Below are 19,969 nucleotides of genomic sequence, written 5' to 3' on the forward strand. Positions count from 1 at the left end.
GCTTTTTGGTAGATGATTTTTCAGCCAGATCAGCTCCTGGATCCAGCACACCAAGAGGGGTAGGGGCCAGGGGTGCAGGAGCTGGGTGAGCCCCCAAAGAGCAGCCACAGTCCGAGCGTGTGCCCACACCAGCCGCTGCTGAGCAGGCAAAGCTGCATAATCACACCAGAGCTCACCTGAAACTGGTCTGCAGCCAGCATCTAAGCTGTCAAAATACAGCTGCGTAGAGGAGATTAGCAGGGGTTGTAAAACCTGCTCAAGAAGTTGGGCAAATATTTTAGCAATTAACCCACACTGAGCTCCATATTACTGCAGCTACCATTTCTTGGAATAGCTTGTTTAAAGCTAGTTCCAAGATGCCTAAATTACACAGCAATGACAGACCGTTTTAACTACAGAGATAAATTGTGCAGGGGCAGTGCCTAACATAGGTTATGTTGTAATGATTTACAACAGCTGAGGATGTGCCCCAAGATGTCCAGACAAAATCAAATTAAGTATATGATTTTTTTTTTCTCCAAACATAAAAGCCTTGCAAACTTGACTCAAAAATAAAAAAGGAAACAAAGAAATATGTGTATGACCTCAGACTTACGCTGTAAGAGTGATCGTATTCTCCATATTCTCCAGGTAGCACTTAGATTCCCATTCTTTATAAAAACAAAATATAAACTAAATTAACACAAAGACCATACAAAAACTTCCCACATACAAAACACGTCAATTAAAAATAAACAAAACGTTTAAAGAATATCAGCATCTATTTGGATTTGCAGAATGTTGTAATGATAAGGAAGAAAATGTTAATGAGGGATACCAAGACAAGAGTCTTCTTGTTCTCCAGACTTCAGATCACCTCCAAGTCAGGATCAAGGGTTGCAGTTTTCTGCTGCTATATTGTTAATAAACGGATCTTGAACTCAAGATTATTCATCACCTCCCTGAAAAACATAATGGTGCAAGAGGTTTGCATAGTAAAAATAATTTAAGATTTTAAGCATTGCCAAGAAGAGTCAGGCACATTCTAAAAAGAATATCTTCTGTATTTTAAGATTACAAAAAATTGAATATGAAAGTCCTGATAGTTACGCTCATGCACAGGTTGTATCTAAGGTTTGACATTAGAAGCTTAGGTATTTAAAATGCTAGCTGGAAACATCAACTATATTACAGAAACCCTCCTAAAAAAAGAAATAATCTAAAACCTCATAGATACTATTAAACACCTGCAGCGATTTTGAGCAACTTAACTCCGTCCTTAATTTTGACCTTGGAAAAACATAATGAAATAGTGACTGATTTCCAGAAACAAACAAAAAAATAAATTAGTCTATATGGTGCTATGTTTGCAACACTGAATTACATTGGTTTACTTTATAGATGTTTCTAGAGCTAGCCTATGTTGTTTGACTTTTAAGGGAAGACTAATAGGTGTAGTAAGGGGGGCGGGGCGGGGGCGGGAAGAGCACAAACCCCCTTATGGTTAAGCCAAAACAGGGGTCATGCCTAGGGCATTTTATCTGCCCTGCTTACACACCCCTGGGGAATTGCATCTCAACAGCTGATTCCCTGTTAATCAATTCACATTAGTGCCTGCCTTTTAGTTTTCACTTTGCTGAATTCCAGGAAAGAAGTTCTTAGCCAAATGCATGCTCTATCTCTGCTCTAGTCAGAGCTGTTGCATTTCAAGAAGTCAGCAGACTTTATTTGCTCTACCAGTTGATAAGAGACACCTTCGTAAGTAAAGAGTCATAGCCAGCAGACTCAACACAGAACAAGATCCAGTGGTCTGTTTACACAGGTCAGCAGTAATATTGGAGAGGACGTTTATGGGTTGGTTTTTTTTTTTTTCCCTCAACCTATTTTCCCTAGCTGCAGAGTAAGACTCACATGACACATTATTCTTGTGCTTCCCTTTACTTTCTTATTTACTAAGGCTGAAGATTATGTGCTTGATAAGGAGACCTGTAGCACTTGCTATCGCTCTGTACTGTTTTCATTGAGCATGTAGGATTTTGCACGGCTCTTGCCACTTACAGGCTAAGACTTAAAACAATTTACTATTCCCAAGTAGGCGAGGCAGGGAAGAGTTATGAGCCTACAAACAGTGAATAGCTCATTCACAAAAGCAGGTCTGACTTTACATCAAAACCTTTTAGATGCACTAGTTAAGCTACTCTCTAGCATAAACACAAATCTTCATACAAAGGATCATAAAAAATAAACTTTATTACAAACTTAAAATTCACACGTTAAACAGAAGATCTAGACACAAGTAATACTGAAAACATTCTCAAACAATAACCATTGTAGGTAATTTGGATGAGTAGCTAGTTACTGTTGTTTCAAATGCCTTTAAGAATATTTCTTAAAACATACACCATCGTGAAATGTCTTCAAATGCTTAGCTGGCCAGCTTTCAATAAGACTTTTAAATAGGGGGAAACTTATTTCTATAGAAATAACATTATCTAATTATGAATCAGAGACCCATAATTGTAGTGCTTGAGGAAAAAATACATAACCTTTTGAAATATTTAGAAGACATAAATAACTATTGTACAAGTTTAAATATTTAAAGTCCTTCGTTACTATCAGAAGTTACTATGTACACATTAGATGCTATATAGAAATCCAGCTGGAGGCAAGCGTTGGGATCTCAGATTTGACCGCTGAAACCTATGAATTTGGTAGGCAGATTGTCCACCGGGTACACTATGGGGCCCGTTTTCATTGTTGGAGGTCCGTTCAGCAGCTGCCAGTCACAGCTCCGAGCCAACTCCACTGTAAATATTTTCAGAAGGACTTTTGCAAACTCTTTACCAACGCAGCTCCTCAAGCCCCCACCAAAAGGAATGAAACTGAACCTAGAGGAATCCTCTGGAGATGGAGACATGAAGCGATCCGGGTTAAATTCATCCTTGTTGGTAAAGAGATCTGCCACATCGTGGGTATCACAGATACTGTAAATAACATTCCAACCTTTAGGGATCTGGTAACCCTATCAAAAGAACAGAAAGGAGACATGACAAGCCTTGCCACATCAGGTAAGGTGAAGTGTCAGCACAGAACATGTCGGTGTACCCCACCTCCCCGCTGGGCTTCCTGCAGGTCACTCTAAGGCAGACAGGCTACAGGAATGCACTGGTACTTTGTGACTGCTCTGAGGAGCTGAGCCCAAACCCCGCTTACATTTAGCTCAAGGGTCTTGAGTGCAATTCGAAATCCTCCAGGAACAGGTGGGCTCAGCCTGAGGGTCTCTTTGATGACACAGCCAGTGTACTTCAGTTGCTCCAAGACCTCGATGTCTAGCTGCTTCTCTTGGTTAGGACCGCACAGTAACCCCTGGAAAGGAAGATGCCACCACGGCATTTATGGAGCAGGCAGTCAGGGCTCCCAGCATGGCGAAACAGCTGCACTTTGGTGAGGGGCATTTTCCTGCCACCCCCTAAAAGGCACCGCCTGGGTGAAGGGGAGCCCTGTCTAGGACAGTCTCCTGGAGGTACCTTCCCACTGCCCCCTCCTGAGAAATGGCTCTTGGGATGACACACACCTTCACCTGCAGCTCTTTCCTCACTTTCTGCAGGACATCGTGGTGGAGCCCTAGGAAGGCGATCAGCGATGTGGCAGCACTAGCAGTGGTTTCATGGCCCCCAAACAGCAGCTCTGTGGCAGACTCCTTCAGCTCCTTACACAGAAGACAGAGGAGCGATGAAACAGGTCTGGAACACAGTATTTTTACCAGGCCTGCTCCACCACCACAGCGCTGCACATCACTCCCAGACTGGAACAGACAGCCGGGGGCCAGGATGGGGCTGGTGCTCATGCCCCCTGTGGATATGGTTCCCTGTCCAACAGCCCAATTGCACCGTCTGCACCCCAGGGTGCTACACAAGATGGTCTGTTTCACAGGGAGAGAGAGGGAACACTTCCCACTCTCTCCTTTTGTCCCCAAAAGATAATCGTGCTGCTGAGACAGGGGCTGGGGGAAAGGGAGGGACCTGGTGCTGGAGAACCTCACCTGCATGTTGAGCTGCTCCCCGTTGCCCTGTGTGTGCTCCATCAGCAGCTGCAGCGCATCCTTGTAGCCGCCCTCAGGCTCTTTGCAGGCCATCTTGGCACGGATGTTCTCCTCAATCTTGGCATGGATGATGTTGCGCGCCCGCAAGCCCTGTCCAAGCGGCAGGGAGACCAACGTGAGATTCAGGCCGTACGCCGTCCCTCCCATCCATTCCCCACCACCCTGGCTGCAGGGGCGCCCCTCTCCCCCCAGAGGCCTTTACCCGGTAGAGCCCGCTGAAGGGCACGTCGATGGGGAGGGAGAATAGGTTGCGGATCATCTCCTCAAAGGCCTCCACCAGCTGCTGCTCGCCGTCGGGGCTGGCCTGGCAGGGCTGGAAGCCCAGCAGGATCCTCATGGCGATGCGAAACATGAGGCGCTTCACCTCGGGGTACACCAGCAGGCAGGGCCCGGCGGCGCCCAGCCAGCGCGCCAGGCAGGCGCTCACCTCCTCCTGGATGACGGGCACGTAGTGCTGCAGGGCGTCCCGGGAGAAGGCCCGCATGATCACCTGCCCGGGGGACGGGAGGAGGAGGAGTTAGGGGACACAGGCTCAGCCGCCGCACCCGGGCAGCCGCGCCTGCTCCCCGCCCGCCGTCGGGGCCGTACCTTCTTGCGGTGCTTGTGCTGCCCGTTGTGGAGGTTGGAGAGGCAGCCCGAGCCCAGGATGGTGCGCACCGAGGCGGGCCACTGCACGGACACCAGCCGGTGCTCGCCCAGCAGGATGTGCCGCACGTTCTCCGCGCCCATCACCCGCACCGTGGGCCGCCCGAAGAGGTGAGTCTTGTAGATGAAGCCGTATTTCCTGCGCTTCATCTGCAGGAATTTCCGCCTCTGGACGGGGGAGGGGGGCGGGAAATAATAAAAGAAGTTTTTAAAAGAAGAAGAGGAAGGGGCAGGGAGAGCGACTCTTTCCCACCTGGGCGCGGGAGCCCAGCGAAGCTGCTGCTCGCCCCCCGCCCCTGCAGCCAGAGGAGGGGCCGGGGTCTCCCCGCTCGCCGCCCCATCGCCGCGCCTTACCTGCAGCACCATCTGCAGCGTCTCCCCGAAGAAGGGGAGCCCCATGGTGCCCGGGGGCAGCGGCAGCGGGCAGCTGGGGTCGCGGCCGCTCACGCAGTACAGGTCCCAGAGCTTGACGGCGGCCAGAAAGAGCAGCAGGGGCAGCAGGAAGGTGCACAGCGCGCTGGCGACCAGGGCGGAGAAGCCCATGGCTGGGGAGCGAGTCCAGTCCGGCCCGGCCCGGCCCCCCCGGAGCTCCGAGTGCACGGGTCGGGCTCGCCGCGGGCCGCCTTTTATACCCTTCCCAGGTTGCTGCCCACCCTACCTTGGTCCGATAAATTAGTTCACCCAAAGTTCATCTTTAATTGCGGATTGCGGCCTGGCTCCTCCCCCCGAAATCTTTAACTATTTGCTTTGCGCGGCGCATCCCGCCCGCCGCAGAGAGCGGCGGAGGGAAAGGTACCGCGGGGCGCCGCAGGCTCGCTCTCCGCTGCATCGCGCTCAGCGAGGGCTGCGGGGCGCCGCCGACAGCTGACGGCCGGGAGCCCGCCACCTCCTCGGATTTATCGCCGCCGCTCGTTAACGATCAGCAGGTTGCTCCGAGAAATGCCCCGCTCCGGTACCCGGGGTCTCGGCTGCCCGCCGACACCTACCCCCGGGGGCGCTCCCCGGCCGGTGCCGACGCGCTCCGCAAGCTGCGGAGCTCCTTCGCCCGCTGCTGTCGCCGGCCAGGAGCGGCGAGCCAGCGGCCGGAGCTGGGAGAAGCCGGGCCGGTGCCGGGGACCGGACGGGGCGGGCGGTCCCCCGTGGCGGGGGAGCCCGGTAGCCCGCCGGGCAGAGCCGTAGCTGTGCCGCCGCAGCGGCGGAGGAGCGTCCGCTGTCCTCTGGTTCACCTCGAAAGGCCCGGCTTCTATTTCTGCCGGCCGCGGAGGAAGGAGCCCCGGGCAGCCGTCCGTCTCAGCCGCCCGAGGCAGGTTCAAGCGCGGGTCACCGAGGGAAAGGGAGGTGAGGGCGGAAAGGGAACACCGAACCCGCCGCGCTCGGCTCCTCGCCCCGGGGGCCGCTGCGCGCCTTCGCCCGCGACTCGCCGGCATCCCGAGGCCGTCGGGGCTGCCGCGGCCGGGAAGAGGCGCACGGTACCGACCGGGCACCCCGCCTGCAGCCACGGCGCGGAGGGCCACCCTCCCGGAGCTGGCGGGCAGGCACCGGGGGCGGCTCTCCGGGGAGGAGCGGCGGCTCCGGCCCGAAGGACCGCGGCGGGACCGGGGCTGCGGGGAGGCTGCGCTGGCTGGGGCGACCGCTGGCTCCCGGCACAGGAGGCACCGTCCGGAGGACGCGGCCGCTGGGGAAGGGGCGGCCGGCGGCTGCGGGGCCGCGGGCGGGGGGACGGGGCCGCGGAGCGCTCCGCTACCAATAAACTACCGTGCTCGCTTTTCCTCCTTTTTTCTTTCCGGTTTTTCTTGCTCCCAGAAAAGCTCAATAAACGCTGGAAGTTGTGTGTGTGTTTGTGTAGGGAAGGGGGAGACGTCACTTTTAATTACTATTTTTCTGACAAACAACGCATCACGCGGGACCGTCCCGCCTCTTCCGACGCCTTGCGGGAACGGGGCTGCCCGCTTCCGCGGCCCTTTGCCCGAGAGGGCCCCCCCGGCGGTGCTCCCTCGCCCCTCGGGGTACGGCGGGGCCCGGCCGGCGCGGGCCCGGAGCGGCGGCCGCAGCCTGACCCGGCGCTCTCCCCTCGCCGGGCGCTGACCCGCTTGTGACCTACAACACGGACCGTGACATCTGCGTGAACCCGGCCGGCAACCGCGCCAAGTTCACTGTCTATCAAAATAACGAGATACGGTGGCCTGAGCACCGATAATTGCCACAGGAAGGCTTTATTATCTCCCCAGCTGTGTATTCCCCAGCCACCGGCTCGAAAAGAATCAAATGGTAAAGAGTGAAAGGGATAATTAAAAACAGCTTGGAAGGGGGTCAAGAAATTAACAGCCTAATATGAACAAACTTTGATTACAAGTAACAATTATTACACTTCATTTGTAAATGCTCGTGTTTATCTGCAAACAAAATCAGTTTCAAGTCTTTTTTTTTTTTTTTTTTTAAACTAGATTCACGTTACATTTTTCAGCGGGTGGCTACGGGGCTCGTTAGCGCTCGGGGTAATTTTTCCGCGCGCTGCTGGAGGAGCCCCGGCCCTGGGCACTGGGTGCTGCAGGCCCAGCCCTGCCCGCAGCCCTGCCCGCGCTGGGAGCCTGCGGGTCACAGCCACGCCAGCAGCTCCTGCTAATTAAAGTTAGTCATTGCCACTTGCAGCCACCACCTACCGATTCACCTCTGATAGCCAGAAAGATTCACCTTTCAGGACAAGGTCAGGAGGGGCAGAGGCTCCGGTTCACTACGGGGTCGACCTGCCAACAGCACTTAACTCAGCCCTGCAACTCAACCTCTTCCAGATTTGACCTGTCACATTTGGGAGCCACATTTCTGCCCCAGGTAGCCTCTGACAGCTGGCAGCAGCGATGCCCCGCTGCAGCGGCAGTGCCCCAGCACAGGCATGCGAGGGGAACCGGCCAGGGCCAGGTCATTTGTAAGCTGGCGCTGAAGCAGGGCGATGACAGAGAGGCAGGGGTAGGGGAGCTCCCCAGAGCCTTCGCAAAGGATCGCTGTCCTCAGGCCAATTTCTGCCCTCACAGGTCAGGCTGCTGCTGGTTTTTCACATGGAGCACGCCGTGCCACCGGGCCCAGGGTGCGCTGGAGGAACAAGGTAGATGGTTTCCCCCGCTGTTTCCCTGCAGGATGTGTGACGGTGGGGAGCAGTGGTGAAGCTCAAAGGAACTGGCAAACACATTGCAGTGGGACAAGGAACTCAGCCCAACTCTGTTCCCAGTGCACAAGCAACAGGACTCGCTTCATTTTACATAGGAGAGAAATACCCCATGTCTCAGCAAGGCAGACAGCACTCAAAAGCCACGTAAAAAGGTGCCCTCAGCACCCAGGCTTAGTGCCAGGTACCAGCTTCTGTACGGACCTACAGAGCTGCTGTCCAGGCACTTTCCCTGGCAGAGCTAGGCTGCAGGAGGTGACACGGTCAGTCTCTGACCAGCTAGCCACCATGGGGCTTGTGTCACCTTACAAATGCCCCCTCTGCAACATAAACGGCATCATCAGGAACAGGGGATTTTCTACCACAAAGTAGACATTCAGAAATGTCCATTTTCCAAATGTTTATTCCCCAAAGCCCCCTTACCTTCTTCAGCCCAATCCCCTGGTCAGGCTGCGGCTGGGGAGCGCATCCTGTGGGGACCCCGGAGGGACGCTTCATGGCAGACCTCGAGCAGCAGCGCAGTGCTCAGGCACAACATACTCAGCTACTACTACTGGGTGAACACGACACATACTCTTTGTGCCAGCTCTAATGGGAAGTGCAGGAATGAGATTAAATATTTACAATAAAAGCCACTTTACGCCCTTTTAGTCTAGCTACAGTTGATGCCGTAGCTTGGGCAGACCTGGCTTGTGTTTTCCTGCAGAGCCCCCCCCCCCCCAGCTTCCCTCTTTTTACATCTAGAAAGCTACAGTATGCGGGACGATCACCCTGTGTCTCCTGTAACACACCCGCAGGAGGTAACCCTGGGACAGAAAAGCTCTGGGAGCCTTAGCTGTGGGGCTGGGAGATTTGCTCCCCATCCCCGGTGGCTGGAGCCCTGCATGGGGAAGGGGCTAGCTGAGCCCCCATGGGGGGATGCTCTCTGCATCAGCAGCTTCAGCAGGTTTTACCCCCAGGCTGGGGCTGAGGTTCACCCCGGTGCTCGGGAGCAGGACTCTGCAGGACCCTCCCTACCGGCTTGCACACAAGGAGAGGAAAAACAAAAAGCCTTTTGGGGTTTTGCTCTGCAGTGACCCAGTGCCATACCCAGCCTGGGGCAGCAGAGATCTGCCCCCAGCAGCCACAGAGGGGCATTGATGCCAGGGCTGGGGGGGCAGCGTACCCCTGGCTCAGGCCTTGCTGCCATGGCCGGGCTGCAGGGGGTGGAAGTAGAGCTGCAGCCCGTCATCGACAGGGTGCACAATGGGCACGGTCTGCATGGCGGGGTAGCTGGGGGTGGCCAGCTCCCAGCGGGCCGTGCTGACCAGCTCAATGGCCAGCAGCTTGAGGATGGCCTGTGCCAGCTCCTTGCCGATGCAGCTCCGCGCCCCGCCGCCGAAGGGGATGTAGTGGAAGCGGCTTGCAGCCTCCGGCCGGCCGACACCAAAGCGGTCTGGGTCAAAGCCACCAGGGGGGCTCTGGTAGACAGCAGCTGTCTCGTGGGTGTCACGGATGCTGTACATGACACTCCAGCCTTTGGGAATCTGGTAGCCCTGGGAGGGGGAGAGAAGAGGGGAGGAGAGGAGCATTACATACCTGTGCAGACAGTTGTGCTGGTGGAGGGTGAGCAGAGGGAGCATGGAGACAGCTCCACCACACTGCCCATCTGCTCCACAGCTCCTTTCCTCTCCAGCCCAGCTGGGACCCATGGAGGTTGCCGGGTGCCACTTCCCCCTGAGTTACACTGCCAAGCACCACCGCTGTCCTGGACACAGGGTGCTCGCAGTTAGTGGCAGGCGGCAGCTCCTCAGCAGCCCGTTGGCATGCGAGGCACTTACATCCAGCTCAAACGTCTGCAGCGCCGTCCTGTAGCCTCCAGAGACGGGGGGCAGCACCCGTAGCACCTCCTTAATCACACAGTCCAGGTAGCGCAGGCAGCTCAGCTTCTCCAGGCTGATGTCTGAGGGGCAGCAGCAGCTCTGCCCTGACAGTGCCCGCAGCTGGGGGCCAGCACAGGGACAGCTCTGGGGGAGGGTGGGCTCCAGCGAGGCATGGGGCTGGAGGGGACCCTCCTCCGTCGGGCTCGGGGACTGGCTCTGGTCTTCGCGAGCATCTTTGGCCGTGGGGCAAAGAAGTGGCTTCTCCCTGTCCCTGCTCTGGGCGCTCAGGGTGTCCGGGCAGGGTCCCGCAGGGCAACGCTCACACTGCTGGTACAGCTCATGGGACATCAGCTCCTGCCTTATTTTTTCTATCACTGAGGGGTGCTTCAGCAGCAGGAGGATCAGAGAGGTGCTGGCACTAGCCGTGGTGAAAAAAGCAGCAAATATGAGCTCAATCGCTGACTCCTGGGAGAGGAAGGAAGGTGACAAGTGTGAATGCCATTTTAAACTGGCTGTGGTTCAGACTGTTCTCACCTTTTGCAGGTTGCCCGTGAAGAGGGCCCTGGCCCCCCTCTGCTCTCCACAAACCCTGTTTTGGCAGAGACCAAAACAAGCCACCCTTGTTTTTTCATTTCTGTGCAAACTGGACATTCACTTGCCAAGCGATTGATGCAGAAACGCAACTGAGATGAGTACACATCGCCTCCAATCCAGCTCTTCTGAGCTTTCCTCCCAGGTTTTACAAATTTTAGAGAAGCATTTTTAACACGCATTTTAGCATACCAAGTGAAGTTCATTTCAAGCATTACACTTTTTACCTTCATCTGCCAATTTCCCTTTGTGCCCAAACTTTGCCTTTCTGCCCAGCCAGGGGTTATGAGGCTGTGTGTTTATGCATAAATCCTAGATGCGCTGGCAGCTAAAACAGGTTGCATTTGATCCACTTCCAATTATAATCAGCCACTTGCTTGTCTGGGAGGGGACTCCAACCAACAGAGTTGAGAGCAGAAAGCCCTCCCTGCTATAGCAGCTCAGCCCAGGAGGTGCTGCAGCCCGCAGGGAGCTCTCCCACCGGGATGCACACACCAGGCAAAGGACTTGCTGCTTTTCAAGCTTTACAGCCTGAAGCACAGCAGTGTTCCTGATAGCTCCATAGACGATGTGTCCATAACAAGTTAGGAGGTTAACCAGCTCAGACAGACCACAGCACAGTCAAATTCATAACACGTCCCTTGTCCCAGCTCACGGATCCCCACGCAGCCTCCCAGTTTTCCTGGGACTGTCTGCAGGGTCTGTATGGCACAGCACATGCCAGGTTGCTGTTATTAACTATTGGAAATTGTTTTCCAGAAGTTAAGGGTTGCCTGGAGCTGGGTCATGGCATGTCATGTCTCTGACAGCAAACATAACGCTCAAACTTACGGCACCATCTGAAGGTGCCAGCGGGTCCGTAGCCCAGAGCTGGGACTGCTGAGGCCAGAGGCCAGAGCCAAAACCCACTGGAGAAGCCCAAGGGAGAAGCACAATGGAGCTGCCACCCAGGGAGGGGCTGGGACCTGGCTGGCACAACAGCACAAATTGTTCCAGTGCAGGGGCAAAGCGGAGCGAAACCCCTCGGGGAAACAGCAGTTTCCTTTACACAGCTATGTGTCTGGATTTTAAATGGTTCCGACACCACCGGTTTCTGGAGAGGTGAAGGCAAAAGCACAGGGAAGGACACCTGAAGGTACCTGGAGCCAAGTCTGGTAAGGTCAAGGGTAATGTAACAAGGACTTTTACTCTTTGCTACTGTCCCCAGCACTGTATATTGGCTGGGCTAGAGGCTTTTGCCCAAGCACAGCTCTCAAGGGCATCTTTCAGCTGAAATAAAACCTCTGAAATAACAGATCCCTGTCAACCCCTATCACACCTGCAGGCGTTAGCAGGAATTTTTACATTCACAAGGCAGCAGACGCAGATGAAAAGAAACATCTCAGTTCTGCCACTTGCAATTAAAACCCAAGACATTTCAATACCATGCAAGGAATTCAGGGCAGGCTCTGCAGCTTGGGATAACAGCCCTCATGACTTCCTGCACCAACCTCTGACAGCACTGTGACACCGACCTGCTGACTTTCCCTCCCTGCTTTTACAAGGCTAACATAACCGGTGACTGGGAGGCAGCATCTTCCCACAGCTTCACCAGTATTGTCCCTGTGCTACAGCCCGACTCCCTGTCCTGGGAGGCAGGACTGACAGCCAGCCAGTGGCAGCATTATTACGTCGGATGGGATGGGGTTTTTTTAATCCTTCCAAGGTTTTAGATGTTTTAAAGCAGTACTTTTGGCAGAGTGATATCTTTTAAATGACCTTTATATTTCAAGGGTCCTGCTGAGTTCATGCCAGTAGTGCAAAATATTTAGGAAATTTTCTGGGAAAACAGTCCTTCAAAATCATTTGAACACAAAGCAAATTGGTAACTAGTGTGTGCCGGTGTTTGGAGTGTCTCTCCAAGTCAGATATATCCACAACTCTGAGACAACTTTGAACTTTTTATCCAGTTACACCATTTCACTGGATGAGAGCTCTACTACGGTTTTATTAGAGTGGAGAATATTGCCATAATTGCATTGCAAGCGTAGGCAGTTTGGTTTGCAAGCCATTTTGTTAAATGCAGACAAGGTAGAAATGTTGTAACTGTAAAGGTACAGGATAGCATATGGACATACTACCATTTGAATCAGCTGGCCTGAGGTCACTGCCATGTCATTCCGTGTTACATTTCATATCCCCTTATTCCATCTGTGGTCAGAGCCAGGACCATGATGAAAGATCACATAATTATTTGTATGTAATGTCCATGTGAATACCAAAAGAGATCAATAAATCTTAATTGATCACATTTTGAATCTGGCAATTATTTTTTAAGAATATTTATATTATAATAAAAACCACCCCAGTAGAATAAATAATATAATAATTAAAATAAAATTACTTTAAGAATATATGCTGGTATTAATTGTATCTAATAGTTGCTGTAAAGCTTTCCAAATATTTTAGATTTAGAGATTACACTTTTACAAAATATTTATAAAACATTAATCTTTGTATAGCTTCCTGTAAATATCTAAATAAATGACAAAACTACTTTTAGGCTATATTCAAACACTTTTAAACTATATTCAGATGCTGGAACCACGCAAAACTGCTTCAAAACCTGTTATATAAATGCAGTGTTATCTGCCATTCACTGACACCAAGTGACCTGGAGCTATGAATGACGCAGTACCAGGGACAATTTTTTCCCAAGATCTTTGGCAACATACTCTTCACATTGAGTTGGCAGTTCTGGCTCAGTAAGGGTGCTGGGTTCATCCCTAAGTCACAGCGATGCATCACGTTGCATCATAGCAATCCACAAACTAGATGATATAATTAATGATGAGGTGATGGGGAATGACCCAGCATCCATCATTCCGTCCCTGGACCCATTTTGATGTATTGTCTCAGAGGTTTCTGGGCTCACAGCCTCAAGGAATATGGTGATGTGATGTACACGCTGCACTATGCCAGATGCTGGGGGTGTCTGAGGAGCACGCAACTAGCTCTAAATATTTCCGAGACAGTATCTTGGAGGTTACGAAGTCCATACCAACCTACAGAGCACAGCCAAATAACCCTACCAGCACCCTAAGACAGACTGAAGCCTGGAGGCCATGAAGAGGAAGGGTAGAAGAGGCACTGAATCCCTCTTTAAATACCAGCTCTCTTCTAATGCAGAGAGGCACAATCCTACAAGAGCAGGTGAGCAAGCAGAGCCCGAGCTTTCTCACTTGCACAGGAGATGGTGTCCTCAGAGACGGTGAGAGGAGGGCAGGAGCCAGCAGCTAGTGGTGGGTCCCCACACAACCCTCCTCCTGACCTTCTGCCCAGGTTTCTCAAATAGCTACCGAGTCAGAAGGGACACTGCAGGCAGGGGTTCTCCTTACCTTTAGCTCCTGCATGGTGAATTCTTTGCCATGCTCCTTGGCACTGTTTATTATGAAATCCAGAGCATCGCTGTGATCTTCTGGGTTATTTCTCTGCAGTTTTTCCTGTATAGCCTTCTCCATAAACTCATGTAGCATGTCCCGTGCTTTGATTCCCTGCAGGAGGCAGAAACAGTTCAGGAGAGTCTTAGGAACCGCCCCCCTCTCCAGAGAGACGGGGGGACCCCAAGTGTGGCAATCCTTAATCCCAGGATCTGTAACAGCAAGAACTGTTTAATCTGTTGCCCAGCCCCAGAGCCTTGCAAGAGGCAGCATTTTGGGAGAAAACGCTGCAAATTCTCTTGCCTTGCTGTTGTGAATCACATATGACAAGTCCCAAGAAACACTCTGAGAGGCAAAGTAAACCCACGGTACCGAGTCCAGAGGCACGTGCGCTGAACAAACCCACAGTTATGTCAGGTCCAAAAGAAGTTTGTCCAGAGGGACAAGAAGAGGTAACTTAATAAAACCGAGTCCAAGCAGCAAGGCACATCTGAGACAGGAGCAAGTAAGTGGCTTTACCAGGGTATAGTAGCTAAAGACACATCAATCATACCCAGCTCATCTCCAGTTATGTTGCACTCCTGTGCAGCAAAACATTTACGTGAGATCGCAGCGAGTCAAGTGATCAGCGATCTCTTTGCAAGGTGGGATGGATGGAGTCACAGAGTGTATGGCTCCGTATCAAGATGCCTCTTGCAAAGGCCGGAAGGACCAGAGAACTCGGATGGAAAATGGCCATGACTAGATGTTGGGAAGAAGATCCAAAGGCTGAGATTTGGGGTGGGAAGGACTGGACAAAGGGAACAGGGCAGGGAGCCAGGGGAAAGACGAGGGGACCTAAATGCAGGTTGAAGAGTGTAGTCTGGGGCCAGACAGGCTGTGGGTGACCTGAGAGAGGACAGGGGGGGACAAGATGGGGGCTGAACACTCACACTGGTGAAAACCTGCAAAGGGAAACTGGACAGGGAAAACGTGAGCTTCAAACTGGTGGAGAAGAGCAGCAGGGAGGCTGGGGGAGAACTGGGACTGGCTGGGTAAGGTGACCGGGTGGGGCAGAGCTCACTGTGGAAATAAGAGATTGGGCAAGACCTGGCTAAAAGGGGCAGGAGACCTGAGCTGTGGTAAGGCTGGAGAACCCAAAGTCAGAGGAGGGAAAGCAGACTGAAATGGAAGAGGAGGGGTGGGACACAGGACGGATACCTAGAGCAGGAGTGTGGGGAGACAGGCAAAGAGTGGCAGGGCAGCAGGGAAGAAACTGCAGGATGCAAGAGGCAGAGGAGACTGTCCTTCTGCCATGTTCCCCTCCAGGACCCCTCACTGTCTCTCTGCTGCTGGGGGGCAAGGGACCGAGGACCATAAGAGGGTCTCAGGTCCTCAGCCTGCCCTGAGGTGCACAGGGAGTGCTAACCTGAGGTGCACCGTGCCCAGCTGCCTTTGTGCCCGAGCCCACAGCCCCATCTGCTGCGGGCTGACATGAGTCCAGGAGGGACAAGATGGAACAGGATTAGGTGTGATAGACTAACCAGAGCCAACAGAGGCAACATTTGGGGTGAGGGAGAAGAGGAGCCCTGCGCTGTACAATGAGCTGCAGCCAGTGCCTGGAGGTGCTGGAAGCCAACCACGAGCAGGTGAGAAGCGCACAGCTCAGGGGAGATGGCTGGGCTGGGCAAGACACCAGGCCCTCAGACCCGGAACGGGATGCTGCAGACGTCCTGGCCCATGGGCAGTGCCCCTTGGTAGGCCTGGGGACAGGGGATCTGTGCCGCCGGGGCCCGGGCCCCTGCCCCCAGGCAGAGGGAGCAGGGCAGGCGGCAGTACCTTGCGCAGCCCACTGAAGGGGATGTTGAGGGGCAGGGAGAAGAGGTTCTCCACCAGCTGTTCAAAAGTTTTGGCCAGGTCCTTGAACTGCTTTTCCTCCAGGCGGAGCCCCAGCAGAATCTGAGCTGCAATGCGGAAAGTTAAGGTTTTAGTGGAGGAATAAACTGCGATGGAGCCCGGCTCCATGCACCAGCCCCGCAGCTCCCAGCTCACAACCTTCTGGATCCGCGGCAGGTAGCTCTCCAGGGCGGCACGGCTGAACACTCTGGCCAGGATCTAGAAGGAGAAGGGGGGGGAACAGAGGCAGGCGGTTAAAGCTGGGGCTCCCGCACTCCGCCGAGGGCCAAGCCTGGGCAGGAGGTGCCACCTGGGCTGCGTTGCCCATCAGGGCGGCCACGAGGCTCACCTTGCGGCGCTGGCGGTGCAGGTCACCGATGGAGCCGAGCAGGGTGTGGGAGCCCAGGATGATCTGGGTGCTCTGGGGCCACTGCGTGCTGACCAGCGTGTGCTCACCCAGCAGGATCTTGCGGATGTTCTCAGCGCCTGTCACCCGCACCACCGGCCGGCCCAGGAGGTGGGTCTTGAAGACGTTTCCGTACCTCTCCCGCCGGGAGCTGTGGAAGCGGGAGCCCTGGGGGCGAGCTGCGGGTCAGCCCGGGGCTCCCGCCAACCCCCTCCCACCCCGTGCCCGTCCCCCCGCGCCTCACCTGGAGCAGCCAGTGCAGGGTCTCCCCGAAGAAGGGCCAGCCCATGGAGCCCCTGGGCAGGGGCAGGGCGCTGGCGCGGTCCCGGCTGAGGCTCCAGCGCAGCGCCCACAGGTGCCGGCACAGGGCGACCAGCAGCGCCAGGGCCAGCAGCGCCAGCGCCGCCGCCTCGGGCCAGGAGAGCCCCGCCGGCATCCTCCTGCCGGGCGGCGGGGGACGGGGCGGGCGCGGGGCGGCGGCGGGTCCCCGCCCTGGGGGCGCGGGCGGCTGGGGGGCGGCCCCGGCGGCTGTCAAACGCGGGGGGCCGGGCGCCCCGCGACTCCGCTGCCGGCGGCGGGCGCTGCGCGGCTGGCCCTGCCGGCTGCTGCCCGCCCGGCCCCGCTCGCCTCCTGCTGCCGGTTCGCCCCCGGCCACATTTATATAGATATCGGCCACTTACGCCCGATCCACCTTCGGAGGTGACGTATCCGCTGCATATTTAAGCAGCGCGGCCAAGTGCGGTGATTGGCGCGGGCGGACCGCGGAGAGCGACTGAGGGGCGCGGGGACCGGCCAGAGCGAGCGGGGGCGGCCGGGGCAGCCCCCGCCTCCGCGAGGCTGCGGCCGCGGCGCCGCTCCCCCGCCCCCCCGGCCCCTCGTGGCGCCCCCCCGACGGCACGGCACGGCACGGCACGGCCGGCCCCGGCGCCCCCCGCCCCGGCCAGCGCCGGCTCCGCGGCCGGACGGCTGCCCCTGGGCGCGGGGTGTCCCCGCCGCCAGCCCCCCGGCGCCCCCTCGGCCGGCCCTTCCCGCCGCCCGGCGGAGGCAGCGAGTCCCGCCCCGGGCTCCCCCCAGCGGGGAGCGTCCCAGCCCCGCCGCCCCCCGGCCGCCCGGGGCAGGTCCCGCTGCCCCCCGGCCCGCACCCCGCCGTCGGGGCCGCCCGGACCCCTGCCCGCTTGTCCCGGGGGCAGAGCACCACGGAGCCGGGACCCGTACCGGTCCCAAGGAGACCAGCTCTGAGGTGCCTTCCAGTGCGTGAAATTAAACAGGAATACGGGTGAGGAGGTTTATATTACTGTATTTCGACCGTCAATAACTTAAAAATACAGCGAAAATGTACATTATTTTTACATGTTCCATTTGGTTTGTATTTGTTAGACATTCTCTTTGTGTCTAAAACAGCCAGGAGGGGACAGTGCGAAGAGACCGGCGGTGGGACGAAGCGCTAATCGCTGGGCTGGGTCTGCGGCAGAAAGCGCATACTGACAAACAGATGCGGCACGAAACCAATAGTGGCAAATCTATTCCTCACTGCAACCTGGGGGAAAGAACCCGGGATCTTACAAAAGTACAGTTAGAAATAGTAACCCTGAGGAACAAAACTAAACCAAAACAAAATGTCACATTATAAAGAACTTAAGTGGTTATTTACATTCACAACCTCGAGATTAAACCCTTTTGCAGAACAAAGCCTATAAGCCCTAATGCTAAATAAATACCAAGTCTAGTTCTCAGGTAGTTTTCAAAGGTACTAAAAATCAAAAGATTCTTTCATACCTCCAGACTACAAAATCCGGTATACAAAATTATGTCCAATCACTTTAAGGCTAATATACATTTAATGCAGGAAAACGATAGGCGGCATCTGAAACGCAACTATCCCGATGCTTAAAAAACATTAAATTAGGATTCATCCAGAAAACAGCAACTAAGGGATCATTTTTCAAATAATTCCTACCCGGAGCAAAATTTTGGATACCGTGTTCGTAGATATTTAAATAACATATTTACAGTTCAGCTGTTCCATGTACAATACGATTGACCTGGTTTTTATTGTACAGTCTCATTTTCACCATTTGTTTACAATATACAAAATAGTATCAGATCCATTAAAAATACGTACAAAGATTTGTTTGCTGAAGACTCTGTATGCAAGCCATCTACTGCATTTTTCCTTTACTTGGTCAAACGAATGTCCTAACTGGCATCACCGCTTGCTTGGTAGAAATAGTGGCTAAGAAATACTTCTTGGTGTGATGAGATATCGTCGATTTACCAGGCCTATGCGTGCTGGGACATACCGTTCACTAAACTCCTAAGTTGCTTTACCACAGTCTCTATTAGCTTCTGCTTGTCACGATCATTCTTCCTGAACTGAGCAAAAATGTTGTTCTTTTTGCTAGAGTCTTTCATTCTGGAGAAATAAAAAAGCAAATGATGCAAGACATGTTAGAAACATAAATGTGAAAAGGAAAAATCAAACTATTTAAACAGGTTTACTTTTGTTCCTCTTTTGGTCTCTCTGCTAATAAGAACTGAAAGATTACAAAACCCGTTATCTGTGTGTTCTTCAACTTCCGCAACGCAGAACTCGTTTTAACAGATATTACTACACAAATCGCCCGTAAGTATTAAGCAAATATCACCTCGGCAGGAAACTGGCCCTCCCAACTGCGTTAGGACAGAAGCAAACCAGAAACCCCGTCAGCATCATTCTGCTTCCACGGTAAGTTCAGGCTCAGCGAACGGGCGTGTTTTGTTCACCGTCAAATCACCCGATATCGTTATCGCCGATCTCCCGTACCGATAGATTCAGAAGCGAAAATCGGGAAGCAAGATTTTGTGACGATACAGACGATACGTACCCTCTGTGAACTCTGCAAGATGCGCGTTCACCGCAGGCAGGAGAGGAGGGAAAACACCGTTAGAGAACGCCTTTCACTCACGGCATATTTCGATGCAGTTTTTACGAGCAGGTTGACACCCGGTTTGCGGCTGCGTGCCCTGTCCGCCCCGTTCGCCGGGCCGCCCCAAGCGCCCGCACCGGCTTCCCCGCCGCCAAACCCTTCCCGAGAGCGGCCACCCGGGTGGGCGCGGCTGCCCCCGGGGCTCCGGCACTGCCCGCAGCTCCGCGCCGCCCGCCGCCCCGGGACAGCGCCGCGCCGCCGCCGGGCGCTGGCCGCCGCCGCTCCGGGGAGGGCGGGCGCCCCGGCCCCGCGGCCGCCCGGTGATGCGGGCTGGCAGCTGCGGCGCCCGGCCCGGCCCTGCCCCGCGCCGCCCGCACCCCGCCCGCCCCGCGCCCCGCACTTACTTCTCCAGGAGCGTGAGGGCCGTGCCGGGATTGACGCGCAGGTACTTGGAGGTGGCCTGCCCGTAGTCGGCCAGGTAGGTGGACCAGTCCCACACCATGAAGAGGTCCAGGAGCTGGGGGGGCAGAGGCGGGTGAGGGGGCGCGGAGCGGCCCTGCGGGGAGGAGGAGGGCGGCCGCCCCCGCACCTGCCCGGCCCCTCCCGCCCGCCTCCCTCCGTGCGGGTTCGGCCCTCGGAGGGGCCGCGACGGCTTCACACTCCGGTGTCCGGGAGCCTGCGGTACCGTGGGGAGCGGGCAGGGGATACTCGTGTCTGTTGCCGCTCACAGTAATTTAAACCAGAGGTTCGGGTAGTCTCAACTAAGTGAATTAAAAAACCCCCGCTGTGCTCTGCGTGGTGGCTGCTCCAGTGACTCGGCCCCAGCCCCGGGCACGCTCCTGGCCCGGAGAAGCCCCAAGCACCCCCACGGCGGGAACAGCGCGGCCCTGAGCGCAGCCTGCGCCCGGCCACCCTTCCCAGGGAGAGCCCTGCGCCCGGCCGCCCTTCCCAGGGAGAGCCCTGTGCCCGGCCGCCCTTCCCAGGGAGAGCCCTGCGCCCGGCCGCCCTTCCCAGCCCTGCACCT

At 55.1% G+C, this 19,969-nt stretch overlaps 3 protein-coding genes across 11 annotated transcripts in view; all 3 read right to left on the bottom strand.

Annotated features, from left to right (window-relative positions):
- Positions 1-2,211: 2,211 nt before the first annotated feature.
- Positions 2,212-5,411, bottom strand: LOC119153551 (cytochrome P450 26A1). The gene is made up of 7 exons (XM_037400147.1): positions 5,081-5,411; positions 4,670-4,894; positions 4,284-4,571; positions 4,022-4,171; positions 3,554-3,688; positions 3,193-3,345; positions 2,212-3,001 (listed from the first exon to the last, which is right to left on the bottom strand). Exons 1-7 carry the CDS (start codon positions 5,267-5,269, stop codon positions 2,660-2,662), a joined length of 1,482 nt encoding a protein of 493 aa, XP_037256044.1. The 5' UTR covers positions 5,270-5,411; the 3' UTR covers positions 2,212-2,659.
- A 2,898-nt stretch (positions 5,412-8,309) lies between these two features.
- LOC119153662 (cytochrome P450 26C1) lies at positions 8,310-16,486 on the bottom strand. The gene is made up of 6 exons (XM_037400359.1): positions 16,284-16,486; positions 15,983-16,207; positions 15,577-15,852; positions 13,717-13,872; positions 9,707-10,213; positions 8,310-9,421 (listed from the first exon to the last, which is right to left on the bottom strand). Exons 1-6 carry the CDS (start codon positions 16,473-16,475, stop codon positions 9,059-9,061), a joined length of 1,719 nt encoding a protein of 572 aa, XP_037256256.1. The 5' UTR covers positions 16,476-16,486; the 3' UTR covers positions 8,310-9,058.
- Positions 16,487-17,316: 830 nt separating this feature from the next.
- Positions 17,317-19,969, bottom strand: part of EXOC6 (exocyst complex component 6) — a 96,232-nt gene continuing 93,579 nt past the window's right edge. For 5 of the 9 annotated variants that reach the window (XM_037399020.1, XM_037399022.1, XM_037399028.1 and 2 more), the window contains 3 exons: positions 19,350-19,462; positions 18,904-18,915; positions 17,317-18,452 (listed from right to left, as the gene is read on the bottom strand). In XM_037399020.1, coding sequence (XP_037254917.1) covers positions 18,320-18,452; positions 18,904-18,915; positions 19,350-19,462 — 258 coding nt within the window. In that variant the 3' untranslated portion in view covers positions 17,317-18,319. The remainder of the gene's footprint in view (positions 18,453-18,903; positions 18,916-19,349; positions 19,463-19,969) is intronic. The other 4 variants (XM_037399021.1, XM_037399023.1, XM_037399029.1 and 1 more) reach the window with 2 other exon arrangements.

This window comes from Falco rusticolus, chromosome 9, assembly GCF_015220075.1.
Source record: "Falco rusticolus isolate bFalRus1 chromosome 9, bFalRus1.pri, whole genome shotgun sequence".
Lineage (NCBI taxonomy): Eukaryota > Metazoa > Chordata > Aves > Falconiformes > Falconidae > Falco > Falco rusticolus.

Excerpts from the sequence above, each read along its gene's own strand:
- LOC119153551 (XM_037400147.1), bottom strand. The coding sequence starts at position 5,269 with ATGGGCTTCTCCGCCCTGGTCGCCAGCGCGCTGTGCACCTTCCTGCTG. Across the intron at positions 3,689-4,021 it reads GGGAGCAGCTCAACATGCAG|GAGCTGAAGGAGTCTGCCAC; the intron begins GTGAGGTTCTCC and ends CTTCTGTGTAAG. Across the intron at positions 3,346-3,553 it reads GGAAAGAGCTGCAGGTGAAG|GGGTTACTGTGCGGTCCTAA; the intron begins GTGTGTGTCATC and ends CTTCCTTTCCAG.
- LOC119153662 (XM_037400359.1), bottom strand. The coding sequence starts at position 16,475 with ATGCCGGCGGGGCTCTCCTGGCCCGAGGCGGCGGCGCTGGCGCTGCTG. Across the intron at positions 10,214-13,716 it reads TCACCATGCAGGAGCTAAAG|GAGTCAGCGATTGAGCTCAT; the intron begins GTAAGGAGAACC and ends TTCCTCTCCCAG. Across the intron at positions 9,422-9,706 it reads TGCAGACGTTTGAGCTGGAT|GGCTACCAGATTCCCAAAGG; the intron begins GTAAGTGCCTCG and ends TCCCCCTCCCAG.